The 14,472-nt window shown below is 37.9% G+C and overlaps 1 protein-coding gene across 1 annotated transcript; it reads right to left on the bottom strand.

The window, feature by feature from the left end:
• Positions 1-3,598: 3,598 nt before the first annotated feature.
• Positions 3,599-13,898, bottom strand: LOC143892745 (protein decapping 5-like). Its single transcript, XM_077397601.1, has 8 exons — positions 13,641-13,898; positions 8,231-8,331; positions 7,579-7,650; positions 6,647-7,480; positions 5,954-6,019; positions 4,596-4,790; positions 4,398-4,508; positions 3,599-4,073 (listed from the first exon to the last, which is right to left on the bottom strand). The coding sequence occupies exons 1-8, from the start codon at positions 13,783-13,785 to the stop codon at positions 3,858-3,860; spliced, it is 1,740 nt and encodes a 579-aa protein (XP_077253716.1). The 5' UTR covers positions 13,786-13,898; the 3' UTR covers positions 3,599-3,857.
• Between the last annotated feature and the right edge of the window lie 574 nt (positions 13,899-14,472).

Genomic DNA, 14,472 nt, shown 5'->3' with positions numbered 1-14,472 from the left:
CAATAATTTTGATGAAATTTCCGGAATTTGGTAAATTTCGGCTATTTCGGTTTCGGAACGTTTCGGTTTCGGTCCTTCGGCCGAAATTTAAAACCTTGTTTATTACTACTTTTTTACACTACAGGGAGTTGGCTCAAGTAAGAAAAATGGGGAATATATCTTGGGAAATGTTATCAACACTACTGTATTTTGATGAGGGCACTCCTCACTTTATTCAAAGTACGCTATGGCCCGCACCATAGGATGATCCAAACCGTCCATTAGATGGGCCATAGTCTAAATAGGTTGTGCCCCAAAAATTATTTCCATAGGTTGATCCTAACCCTCAGATCAACCTATGAAAATGATTTTTGGGAAACAGCCTATTTAGGTTGTAGCCCATCTAATGGATGGTTTGGATCATCCTATGGTGCGGGCCATACAATAGTTCTAATAAAGTGAGGAATGCTCTCATCAAAATACAGTAGTGCTGATAACATTTCCCTATATCTTTTGCCTTTAATTGTGTAAAATGTAAGTAGGACCTCCAAGGACACTCCGATGGAAGGTCCGATTTGGATCTATTCAAAGTGGATCCGTTGACCCCCTGTTGGTTATTAGTGTATGGGGATCAACTAGATAGGGGATGCATCATCTAGATGAGTGAATACAACCTTAATGCATTATACACATGTTTGGCGATCGAGATTATAGATCGAAAGGCATCATAGGGCGATCCAGTGGTTCCAAGCCGATGTTGAACAAATTATTGATTAAGATTCCTATTAGGAAGATCTAAGTATGAAAAGAATGAATGGATTTGAGACATCTTAAAAGGATGTCTCTTTCATCACCATGCCAACTAGAACCATGGGCTCGATCACCATACATGTGGTCGTGCCTTCATGCCAGTTGAGCATATAGGGTTGAGACTCCTTCATGCCAGTTGAGCATGTATACATGGTTTTAAATTTCAGCTAAAATTTTGGACTTATCCGAAATTTCAGCCGAAATCCCAAAGTTTCAGGCAAAATTTGGTATTAGCTCTCGAAACGCCTATTATTTGGTTTCGTAATTTCGTAATTTCGTTTGAAATTCTTTAACAGAATAAAATATTATTATTTTAATACAAATTTCGATGAAATTCCTTAAATCCCCGAAATTTCGAACGAAATCAAATTTTCAAATGAAATTTGGCAAATTTTGAGAATTTCGGTTTCGGTCCTCACCAAAATTTCAGATTTCGGTCGAAATTTAAAACCATACTTATATACGTCCAATCAATAGAATATAATTTAGTAGGTGTGCCCTTCCATCCTACAAAGCCAATTTCGCATAAAATATTCTCAAAGGACAGAACAAATCGAGACAATTAACGTCCAAATAATTGTTTAGGCTCCTCGCAGAACAAAACAGCATTCTCACTTCTGTTTAGGTTCTAATCATACCCAAAAAAAACACACAAAAAGAAAAACTAAAATTATACTGAAAAAAATACTTTTCTGCTGTTAATAACGTGACATGCCTATAAAAGATCCAGACCATTCATCTAGTGGGCCACGTGGCAGTTGTTGACTATTAAGGCCCTACCACGTAAGATATAATACCACGTAAGCAGCCACGTAAGCGCCACTTGGCATCCCGCACGTAGGCATGTTTTCAAGGACACGTGTTTGGTTTGGGTCTTTACAAGACAAATCCCGGAGTGGCTGGAATTTTTTCAGAATAGAAAGCCGATTTTATCAGTGACCAAAGGAATCGCGTCACATGGGAACCCGGTCCCACTCACACGTGTCAGAAACTCACTTTCTCAAACCACGTGAAACTCACGAAAGCTTGTCGAGCTAGAAGTCCAACTTGGGTCGGGCTCAGCCCGAACCTGACGGGTTCATCCCAATTTTAGCTTGGTTGGGTTGGCATTTATGTGGGCTGGGTTGGGAAAAGCCAACCCGATTTAATTTCGGGCTGGGTTAGGATTGAGGCCTTGGCAACCCGACTCGAACCGACCTCCAATCTTATCTGTATTTTCTTTGAGTTATTGCATTTTTCTATCTGGCCCTAGGTGATCGAACGCGAACCAAACCCGGCAAACCGACCCGATTTCAAGATCAAACCCTAACCAAACCTGGCAAACCGACCTGATTTCAAGTTAGATGAGTTGGGTTAGGGTTGAGAGATTTAGAGGAGGGTTGGGTTAGGGTTGACAATCCTCAACCTGAGGCTGGAGTTGGGTTAGGGTTGAGGAAATGCTATCTCGGGTTGGTCTCAACCCGATCCAACCCGACCCGAGTTGCACCCCTAATTCTTCCATTTTTCTAAAACTTCGTTGTACACGCTACATTGAAGTACTTGTTTTTAGGGATTTTTAGGAGATTTTGTCTTATTCATTTAATTAATCCTAGGATCTGGTGTATAAACTCTCCACATTCTTTTAGCACAAAAACACGTTAAAATCTCCAAATCCATCGGCGACTTTTACCCCTTGTTTATTTTCAGGACGGATTTTAGAAGTGTTTTCCTTCTTTTATTATTAATTATCAATCGTTCTAGACCGGAATATATTCATTGCATTCACCCGGAGGAGTGTCATTTTTAGGATTATACAGGAAAATATGGTGTATTCACTGAAAAACTATTAGTAAGGGCAATCCCTTTGTAGACAGCGTGGGCCCGAGTTCGCCCGACGAAGCAGCTCATAATCCAGTGTGATCAAGCGGTTATACACTGAAAGGTTGATATATGCACAAGATCAATCCACTTTGGAAAGCCTTTTTTATATAAGCAATCCTCTTGCAATTTCTGAAGGCTCATTTAGCCGACCCCAACTAGTTTGGGACAAAGGCTTTGTCTCTTGCAATATAGGGCTACTGATATTATTTGAACCACCAACCACCATGTGTTGATAATGAGATTACCTCACCTTGTCTTTCTTTACTTAACTGGCTGCAGTTAAGAGCTTTTTGGGAGTTGTAATAGTTTTTTTTGTAGTTGGTTAAATAATAAAGGATAAGGTGAGTTCGTCTCATTAACAAAACATGGTAGTAGAAATATCAGTAGTCTATATACTTGCACTACCATGTTTTCATAATTATATGCACAACCACGTTTTGTTAATGTGGTGAACTCACTCTGTTTTACATTGTTTAACCAGTCACCAAAGGCTATCACGATTCCCCAATAGCTCTTAGTGCGCACTTAGAAAGTGAATTAACTCACTTGGTTCATTAACTTTGCTTCCCTCGCTCTCACTTAGCAAGCTCGCTAATGAACTCGTGTTTGCAGTGCAATAAAACCTTAGGAATATTGTGATAGCCCTTGATAACTTGTTAGACAATGTAAAATAAGATGAGTCAGCCCCATTATCAAAACATGGTCGTGCAAATATTCACACACAGCAGAAGAAGAAGAAGAGAACAAATTTTGAAAAAACAATCAAATGAGGGAGGCTTTCTTGAAAACACATTTGATTATTTTTGGAGAATTAAAATCGTCCAGTTCAATGCTTCAACCATCAAACCATCATTCAGTTTTTGCTAATTAGAGGTGGATCGATCAAACCAACAAAGAAACAGAGAAAACAAATAAACAAGCTCATGGTTGAACCGGATCAGACCAGCCCTGGTGAACAAAGTTCCATTCATCAAACGAAAAAAGATTGATCTAAACCAAAGATCAGTTGAGAGACTTGACCTCCAAAAATGGAAACCAAATGCCTTGTTACGGAGCTTTAACTCAAAAACGAGAAAAAATAAGACTTGAATATTAGTCACTAAGAGCATTGGCTTATTTTTAACTACACTACACTGACATTACACATGCAGAGCCCCCACTCTTTCAGTTTTCCTTCCTTGGTAACTGAGCAGTAACCTGAAGAAGTTTCATCCAAAAGGCAAATAATAACTTCCATAACTAGGTGGTGCATTTCGATAGGGTCTGGGCCCACCATAACTAGGTGGTGCATTTTGATAGGGTCTGGGCCCACCCCTCGCAACATAGCCATATCCCCTTCCATTATATGGGCCCCGTAGACGACCTCCCCGCCCTGGGCCCCGGCCACCCCAACTTCCACGTTGCCTAGGAAAATCGCCAAAAGTCTGCATGCAAGAAGGGAATCCTCATGTACTCGAACTATAGGCCCTGTTTCGATTGCAAGAAATACATTTCTGATGGAAAAAAATCTCAAGAAAAAAAATTCTGTTCACAATTTGGAGGGAAATTACATTTTACATGTTGAAGGTCCATCTAAATAAAAATTGAATAGGGTTGGTTCAAATTATCTTTTTCTGTGTGTAAAAAAATGTAGTTACTCTTAAGAAAAAAATTTCTTTCCAAACTTTATCAAAAAAATTCCTGCAATCCAAACAGGGCCTAAATCTATTATGGAAGAAACTAGCAAACCATGCCGAATAAACCAATACCTCAGTGTCAAGTTTCATTTGCTCAGAGAACTTGGTCCTTCCATTCCATGTTCCTCGATCAAGTGCATTGGAAGAAAGGGAATCAAAGAAGTCATCCTTAACATAAACAGGCTGTATAACAGGGGAAAGGTACAGAGATAAAGAAGCTGATAGACAGGATCAAATTAACAGGTTAAAGCTAAAAGATTGTAACAGTACCTTGACATCAATTTTTGAGGATTCAGAATCATGTTCGTCCATATAATCTTCAGGGTCATCGTCTTTTTCATCCCCTTTGTCCCTTAAATGGGCCTTACTTTTACCGAGATGGCCCCATACTTCATCCTTATTGAATTTTTCATTCATTGCTGTGAAATCAAAGTCCTCTGTAAATTTGGTAACAGTGCGTAACATCTGCATGATCAATGACCCATTTCATCAAGCTCTGAGGAAATTTTATCACTGCACACTACTAGACTAAAAGAAACAAATATACTTTGACCACAAGTAGGTGCAGATACGCATGCATGAACAGATATTTGCCTGAGTTCATGGATGTGAGCAGCATAGCTTCTGCACTTTTTCTATTACTAGTCTATATGTAGACAAATATAGAGCCAAGCATTGTGGTACAAACCTTGATGTCACAGGTTCAATCCCAACAATATCCGCCAAACAAGTGGACAAATATCCATGCTTAACCATACAGAGGATAGGAGGTCCACCACAACATTCACTTCTTTTACGGACATGTACGACTTAACTACCCATATAGAGGAAGTTCAGGGCATTCACATGAACATGAAAGAACTCCCATCCTCCTCCCAAACCCACATTGGCCCCTTGCATCAATGGATAGAGCTTGCATATCGGTCATATCGGCTGATACACTTGCGATTTTGTGAGCCCGAGGGTCCATATTATATTGAACCTTGCCGATATATATATATATATATATATATATATATATATATATATATATATATATATATATATATATATAGAGAGAGAGAGAGAGAGAGAGAGAGAGAGAGAGAGAGAGAGAGACACCTATCCATCTATATTTCAAACTATGGTTAGATGTTAGGAGTACATGATTGAGCGACTTTTGGGTAATAAGAGACCCAAAGGTCGATCTACTGAATGGTTCGGATCAATCAACGGCGGGATCCACTATGTTGCAGAGGTCACAACTCTTTGTGATACAGTGGGGCCGCACCTACTGACAGGTTCCTCCAATAAGTAATATTGACATCGAAGGAATTGTGCACATACAGAATTCAAGAAAATTTTTGGCCTGGCCTTATATGTGTTTTTTTTGTCTGATTAAATTCTTTTTGTTGCTGCTTAGGAAAGAAATCAAGGAAAGTCCTAACATGCAAAATACTGATAGAACAACCCACAACATTATTTCAGGACAGGTTTGGTTTTCACAGTCTGCAGTTCACTGCATATTTTGTGAAATTAAGAGAGAAATATCCTATATTCTTTAATCGGTTGGCTCAAGTAAGACTGCATATTATCAGGGCTGGTATCTCAAAAATAATAAGAGAGCACAGAGGAAAGAGATGCCTTACCCCATTGCCTCTTCCTCTTTCGCGCCTCCTATTACTTTGACGGGTCTGTAAAGCAGCTCCATTCAGCTGGAAAATAAACAGCCACATGTCATAACCCTCTTCACATAATCGCATCCATAAAACGCATCCCAACAAATGAAAATTTAGACACATCCAAAATATAGTAGACAATGCAGTTCAAAAAAAAAAACTCTCCAAGGTTATCAATAAAAAAATGTGTGAATGAATTGGTAAACTATAAACCGGTCTCACTCTTAAAAATCATGAAGCTTAAGAAACAAAAACAAAATGCTAGAAATTACGAAGCGCAAACAAAACTCAGGCCTTTTCAAAGGATGAAAGTAAATCATCAATATGGAGCTCTTATTCATATTAAAAAAATACAAGACAGTCATAGGTATAAACACTCAATGACTTTACAAAAAAAAACTAGGGACATAATCATCAAAAAATAACAGCAAGAGCAAGATGATATATTCACACCTGCTGTAGGATTATTCACACCCCTTTAGCCTGAATGGATGTCAAAAAGCGTCAAAAGTCTATTCATGTTAGCCTCCTTTTTTACACTTTTTGACATCAATTCACGTTCAAGGGGTGTGAATAATCCTACAAGGGGTGCGAATATATCACCTCCCTACAGTCAAAGAGTTGACAGGTCAATATTGGATACAAGTATGAAAATACTATTACCTTGTGATCCGGTAATATGGGTAATGGCAATATTGGTGCCTGAGCTTCAGTTGGAGCCGATGCCGATTGTTCTGATGATGTTGGTTTCACAATCTCTATATCCTTATTCACGGTTGGTAATGACTGGGACGAAGGACGTGTAGTAAGTATAGGCTGCAATAGCTGACCTGGGGTTACCAAAGGTACCGATGTCTCAGTGTGGCTTGAAGTGGAGGGCCCAACAATGCTGGACTTATATTGAGACGCAGTCTGATAGTTCAGGGTTCCAGGAACTGTCCGAGGCTTGCTAGAGATTGGTGGTACAACGGAATTTAGGTCAAGACTATAATTAGTTATAGGAGACACCAATGGCAAGTTAGAACCGGGAGTTGTTACTGGAAGAGAGGTGATAGGAGCTTTATTTGGCATGAGACTTGGTAGTGTTTCAGAAGCTAATGCGGCAACTTGGACGGGAGCCAGAGTTGATGGCAAACTAGTTGAGCTTAAGTTTAGAGTACTATTAGCAGATGGCAATAGGGGAGAAGGAAACTCAGGAATATTTGGAGCTACACTTGGCCGAAGCAAAGGTTGTTGTTGTACATGAGGAAGCCCTGAGGGTCCATAATAGCCTTGCCAATACATAGGCATTGGAAGCCCGGAAATATTAGCAGTTGGAGGAGGAGGAGAGGGGCCCCACAAACCTAAAGTTCCTCCAGGTTGGTATAAAGGAAAACCACCTTGAAACGCAGAGCTAGGTAGTCCTAACTGTGTCGTATGAGAGTTGAGATCTGTTACAGTCCCACTTCCAACTGAAGGCAAGCTGGTTGAGAGAGATGTTGGCTGAGAATAGTGTGACTGCACAAGATTTGGGGAAGTTAATGCCTACTGTTACATGCATGCTAGCAAATTGAATTCATTTAAAGAGCCACATACGGAAGACTCTCTTCACGTACTTGTATAATAGCAGGGTCATTGTGAATAGATGGTGTAGGCTGAACAGGTGGAGAGGACTTAACCTGTAAATCCTGCCATCACATTCAGAAGTAGTAATTCAGAATATAACAATGCAATGTTCCACAACACAGAAGTATAAAAGGAGCATTATCAAAACGAGCAGGATGAGATTAATGTGAAAATAGAAGTACAAAAGAAGCATTATCCAAACAAGCAGAATGATATTAATGTGAAAATCATCCAAAAGATAACATTATAAGGATTTCATACATTTAGCGCAAACAAAAAAAAACAGTTGATTGAATTATATATATATATATATATATATATATATATATATATATATATATATAGAGAGAGAGAGAGAGAGAGAGAGAGATTGCAACAGCGTGCTCCATGGATTTCGGCCAGATTTGAGCTTTGTGGTAGTCAAAATCCTGTCGGAAATCAAGGTGTGCTGTTGATGCATTTTTTTTTCTATCAAACCAAGATTTCTTCATACAACAGACCCCATCTCTATTTTTTGCTAGATATGAGCACGAGGGTGGCCGGAATTCCAACAGAAATCTTAAAGGTGCTGTTGCCATATTTTTTCCTATTAAAAATTGTGATTTATTTTCGTTCTCATTTCTTTGCCTTTTTCCTACATACCTTGATATCACTACCACGAAAGAGTATATACTCATAAACTTTGTCACTTGGAGGAATTTGTGGGCCATCCTTCTTTCGTCCTTCAGTTCCAAATGATCTTACTGCCAAGAAAGAAGAGAGATTCGGACTATTATTGAAGATTTATCAACAACAATCAAAGATCACAATAGATATGAGAATGAAAATAATATCCTGTTTACAGATTACTTCTACTGACAGAAAGAACAACAACAGATGGCTCAAATCCAGCCCACATATTGTTATCAACAGTCCACACATCCCTTTCCCCAGCTTATTGCTTAATAGTGGGAAAACGGGACATAACTCATTCTTTGTCCACCTCCATAGAAAGGGGAACCAAAGGAAAATAGATAGAATAGTAAAGACTGTCCTCACACTACAGGCCTGCCATTCATCTTTTGTGACAATACAGACAATATAATGTAAAAGAAGTGCAAAGAACCTGGCAAGAAATATGATTTCTCTATCACAACAATCTCAACCTAGGTCTGCGATACAGATTCACTCTGCATGGGAATATACGTGAGAGTTGCACAAACAGTCGGTGATGCAGCAAAAACACATAGGTTCTTCAACCAAAAAATGGAAAAGAGCGGACTTTTAGGGGCCGTTTGGATACGTGGATTTTAGAATCCAGGTTTTTAGTTTGAAAACAGGGTTCATGATCTGGCTGCTGTATGCTGTCCTGGCAGCACTTCTTGGATTTTAAGTAAAAAAACCAGGTTTTAGAAATCTCATGATGGGGGAGAGATTTCTAAAACCTAAACGCTGCCAGGACAGCATGCAGCTGCTTGATCATTAACTATCTTTTACACTGTTTTCAAACTAAAAACCTGGATTAAAAAATCCGCGTATCCAAGAAAACCAGCGGTCGTTTGGATACACGGATTTTAGAAGCTTGGATTTCTTCAAAATCGTAGATGGGAAGACGAGAGAAGAAGGAGACCAGCTGTCATTTTCTGATTTCTTGCCCTTCTTTCTGTCAGCAAGATAGTAGTTGGGATACGGGAGAAGAAGGAGACCGGCCGTTTCGCTTCTCTTCATAATCTTGGATTTTAAGTAAGAAATCAAGGTTTTAGAAATCTCTCCCCCATTCTAAGATTTCTAGAACCTGGAAACATGGGATGATTACATGCTCTCTTGCTGACGAAAAGAAGGGTGAGAAATCAGAAAACGATGGCTGGTCTCCTCTTCTCGTTTCCCAACTACGATTTTGAGGAAATCCAAGATTCTAAAATCAACGTATGCAAACAGCCCCTTAAAGAAAGAAACTTTTATGAATTTTGGTGACGTAATTTGAATTCTTAGAAAATTTATGTTTAGGTTTTAGAAAGTATTAGTTTGATTTCTGTGTTAGAAAGTATTAGTTTGATTTCTGTGTTGTTTTCTCTTGGAGACAGTACCATGTATTGCTTTCCTAGTCCTTTAATACCGTATATGCTTGGCTTTGTTATGGATTTTAATTCAAATTTAAAACTTGTGATATTCTACGTCGGTTGCACTATTATTGGTATCATAGCAAGTTTGAACTCATGATGTGTATTTGGAAACATGGCATGGCTGCGAAGAATCAATGTCGTGAAAAATTTTTGGAGATTGAAAGAATATCAATCAATGTTTTGAGATTGTTGATCCCTGACAAGATGAGTAAATACACAGATGCATCATCAAGTTTAAAGATTCAACTCTTGTGAGAAGGATTGGTCGAGGCCAAGCAAACAGACATCGAAAACTCATTAGAGAATTCTACCGATCAATTAAAAGGTGTCCAAGGTGGAATTCAAGCCCCAACTTAATGGGGAAGTAGAGACGAGGCTCGATTTGGGGGAAATCAGCATTGAGGAGGGTTTGGAAGCAAACTAAACATATCAAAATGGAGGACAAAGACTTCGACAAAGAAGAGGGGTTTTAGTTCATCCAACATGCTACCAAAGATGGAGAAAGTTATGAAGAATCGTAATGAGGAAATCACGACCAGGACTAAAATAAGTATCTAAAAGAGAGAGTGAATAATTTTGAGTTTTACACTGCCTGATTTCATTAAATATTATGACGAACAAGAGGATCTACAAGAAAACTTCGACGAGCGCATTTATGAAGGCAGCGGCGAATCCGGAAAAAAAAAAGGATGAATACTATACCGATAATGAGGTTGCATTATTAATTGTGTGGGTTACATTCAAGTACAATAATTTAGCGTTGCAAGAATCAAAGATTTGGGACGGATCCCTCAAAGAAGATGAGGCTACTAAATTCATTATTCACAATAATCGTGTTACCTTTCATCAAGAAGAAGATATGATTTTAGGAAATACGATTTGAAGTGTATGTATGGTGATATGCAATAAAGCTATAAAGCTCCACTCATAAATATCTCATTTGATGGAAGAGATCTTCGTAATATCTTCATTCAAAACTTGAAGGCAATCTGATAAGGTTATAAACTCACCGGGGTTAAATTTCTTCAGAAATTGATACAGCAAAACTACATAATTTCTTCAAACCAAAAAATGGAGAATGATGACTTTTGAAGAAAGTTATTTTTATGAATTTTGGTGACCTAATTTGAACTTTAAGAATGATTTTGTCAGATTTAAATTTTTTAGGACAAAATGGGATTGTCTGAAGCTTCTAGAGTTTATATTTTGATTTGAAGAGGTTTAGGTTGGAGGAAAGTTGAATTATGACTAGTTTAATTAGAGATATTTTAACATTGCAAGTTATATTTTTAGAGTATATTTGGGTTAATTTTCATTAAAAAGTTTTCATTTTATTTATGAAAGAATTCTAGCTTGTTTAGTATTGTCTTAGAAGTGTGTCTTAAAGGTAAAATGAGTGTAAGAAAGGTCTAGGATTTTTGTGTCTAGGAAGGTTAGTGTTTGGGAGGAAGAGTTTATTTAAATACTAAAAAAGACACTTTTTGGTGCCTTTGATTAATTATTATGTTGAAGTTTACGCAAGGTGTTTTTACCTTTTTCTTTGTCGTTTTCTCTTGGAGAGTGCACTGTATCTTGTTCTCCTTGTTCTATTTTCTTTTCTTTTTTTGAATGATATCCTTCTTTTCTTTTGTTGAGGTTTGTTCTTGGTTTTATTTGGAGTTTGAATTTAAGTGTGAAACTTGTGATTAATATTTTATTTCTGTTGTGCCAGCCGGAAACAGCCTCTCTGCAAAGGAGGGGGGTAAGGGTGCGTACATCTAGCCCTCCCCAAACCCCCCAATGGCGGGAGCCTCGTGCACTGGGCAGCCCTTTTGTTTGTGCCAGCCGGACCTAGGCTGACCAAAATTGTTATTTAAATCTGCTCCTATCAAAGGGCAGGATCCTATATGAAAAGCACTCAAGTTTTGCCCCCTTGTAGTCAATGTCTTGTGCCCTCGGAGTAATGTGGTGTTGTCTTGCAAACATATAATTATTATTATTTTTGAATGGTAACCATGCACTAACTATTATGACAAAAAAAAATATTTCCACAGGCGAAATTGTATAAGCACTCCCTTATTTTGAAATGGCAGTCCTAACTTTATTAAACACTACTCTAACTGGTTGTCAAAAAAATTTTGGGACTAGTAACAACCCTTACCCGCTAACTAGAAAGTAATAAAATGGGAGTGCCATTACAAAGAAAGGGAGAGCGCAGGTATAATTTCCCTCCCACAAAATCTAAAGAAATTTTCATAAGAAGAGATATATTACGGTGCAGTAGTTAGATAAAAGATTAATTCTAAAATGTGCAGTCTCCAGCACAAATAAGCAAGAACAAGATAATTTTACATTGAATCTAGGCTCCAGTTTTCTGAGACAATGGCCACATAAATTAGCAGACGGCAAGAGGTGGGCAAGAGACGACCATTCTAGAAAATTCAGCAATTTGGGGCAGTTATGAGCAATACTTACTAATTAAATACCATTAAAATATTTATAATATGAAATTTCCTTAAGATAGTAATTATGAATAATTAGATTTGCATCAACCAAATATGGAAACTCCAGCCTCTTATGGACACAAGGGCATTCTAATTGAATCAAGAAAAACCTCAATAATTTTGTTTCTTAATGTGCAAAGAACAAAACAGACGATATCAAAATAGTTAAAAGGGTAAGTCCTCATGGGGAACATATTCTAGCAAAACATAGGACATTATAGTGCTGGTGTCAGTCTTACCAAGCATAAATGTCAAAGAAGAACATAAATCATTTGTTGAATTTTTAGAAATGCATCCTGAGATCTCAGTAAAAAACAAAACATCCCAAATTCCTCAATGCAATTCTTAAGAAGAAAAATTGTAAATAATTCCAAAATTGGCAATATCCAGTACAGATATTCATGAACAACCTAATTTTAATTTGAAACCACTCATTTTCCAAGACCTAAACCAGACAAAGCGGTAGACATCAAGAGAGTGAGCGAGGAATATATAGTTCTAGAAAATTAAGGAATTCAGGGCACCTAGGAACAATACTGATAAAATATGCGTCAAGTACCGTGCAGGCGGTACCACCACTTTTTAAGAGGTTGCTGTTGGATCAAATATCAAGGGTGGTACGTTTGACGTACCACCTTCACGGGACATCACGGGCGGGGCACCATATAATTTCACATAAAATATTATTATAGTTATCTATAATAGTAATACACAATTGCTTTTAAGATTGTGATAATGAAATATTAGATTTACATCAACCAAATATGGAAACTCCGGTATTTTGTGGATGGGAGTGCATTCTAAACAACTCAAGAAAAAAGTAAATAACTTTGATTGTTGTGTAAAGAAGAAAACAGACTATATCAAAATAGTTAAAAGATAAGTGCCATGGGGAACACAATATGACAAAAAATAGTAGTATAGGACATGAAAGTGTTGGTGTCAGTCTTAATCAGAAATAAAACGTCCCAATTTTCTAAATGAAATTCGGAAGAAGAAACATTGTAAATGATTTCAGACTAGCCAAGAACAACTTGGGTGTGAGTTGAGAAACATATAGAGTAATGGGTTTAACCATATTATAGATAGGATAACGGCCTCAAAGCGTAAGACGCAAGAAGGTACTTCATGTTATCATGTCCATATAGCAAAGCCTCAATCTTCTAAAGAACCCAAAATTTAAAATAACAAAATTAGATATGTAGACATGTAAAAGTAACCTAAATTTCTAAGCGACCCAAATAAATAAACCAGACCATGAAAGGAAAAACAAGAACAAATCTCAATTTCCTAAATAATAGCTTCCATCAATTTAACAGTCAGAAAAAAAAAAAAAACCCATAAAAACCCAGGTCAGATTGACAAAACCCTGACTTTAAAACCAACCAACAAAACCCTAGAAATGAAAATCACACATAGAGGCCTCAAAGCGAAAAACCCAGAAAACCCCCATGAAGAAAAAAGTACCGTTCTGCAACCCAATACTGGATTCTTCAGTATTGATGTTATAGAGGACCCCTTCGTATCGGATTTCGCTCTTGGATGTCAAGCTAATCAAGCTACCGATGTATGAATCGGCCCCACCACCAGACCTAGACGCATCAGTTTCCATGGTTTTTTATTGACACAGAAAATTAGCGTATGAACTCACAAAAAAAAAAAAAAACCCTAACGGCTCTCTTTTCTTTACTTTGTTGTTTTTGCACCCTCGGCTGACAAATGTAATGGTCTCTTCAGTTTTGGAGTTTCTTCCTGAATAGGTTTTATAGACTTTATTTATTGTTGGGGAAGCTGGTACATCGAGGCTCAATGAGTGGGCCCATCCACAACTTGCAGTCTGGGCCGTTCATCTAGTGTACTTGTTGTCTCATAGCCCCAAAAATAGGGTTAATGATAAATTGGCACCCCTGTAGGATATTTCGCAAAGCTTATCGTGTATTGACGTTCATCCACCACAACTTGCCATAATGCCATCTGGGCCTTTCATCTAGTGTACTTGTCATAGCCCCAAAAATAGGGTAACTGATAAATTCGCACCCGTGTAGGATATTTCGCACCCTGTAACGTGAATTGACGTTAAAAAGCGTTCCGCCACATATACGCTCCTCTACAGGGGGAGCGAATTATCCTAAGCGTTCCACAACATATTTACTGTGCTGCGAATTTATCATCGCCCCAAAATTATTCAAATCGAACATTTCTAGCCAATAGCTTGCAAATCGGTGAATTGTAAGGATAGATGAATGTTCCGTAGTGTTCCCATTATATTGTGTTATGACTTATGAGTGGGGGCCCACCT

The sequence above is a fragment of the Tasmannia lanceolata genome, unplaced genomic scaffold, assembly GCF_043159265.1.
Source record: "Tasmannia lanceolata isolate RefF3 unplaced genomic scaffold, GAP_Taslan_0.1 ptg000015l, whole genome shotgun sequence".
Taxonomy (NCBI): domain Eukaryota; kingdom Viridiplantae; phylum Streptophyta; class Magnoliopsida; order Canellales; family Winteraceae; genus Tasmannia; species Tasmannia lanceolata.
Note: the sequence above shows the minus strand (reverse complement) of the source record. Positions and strands in the feature narration are given on the sequence as shown.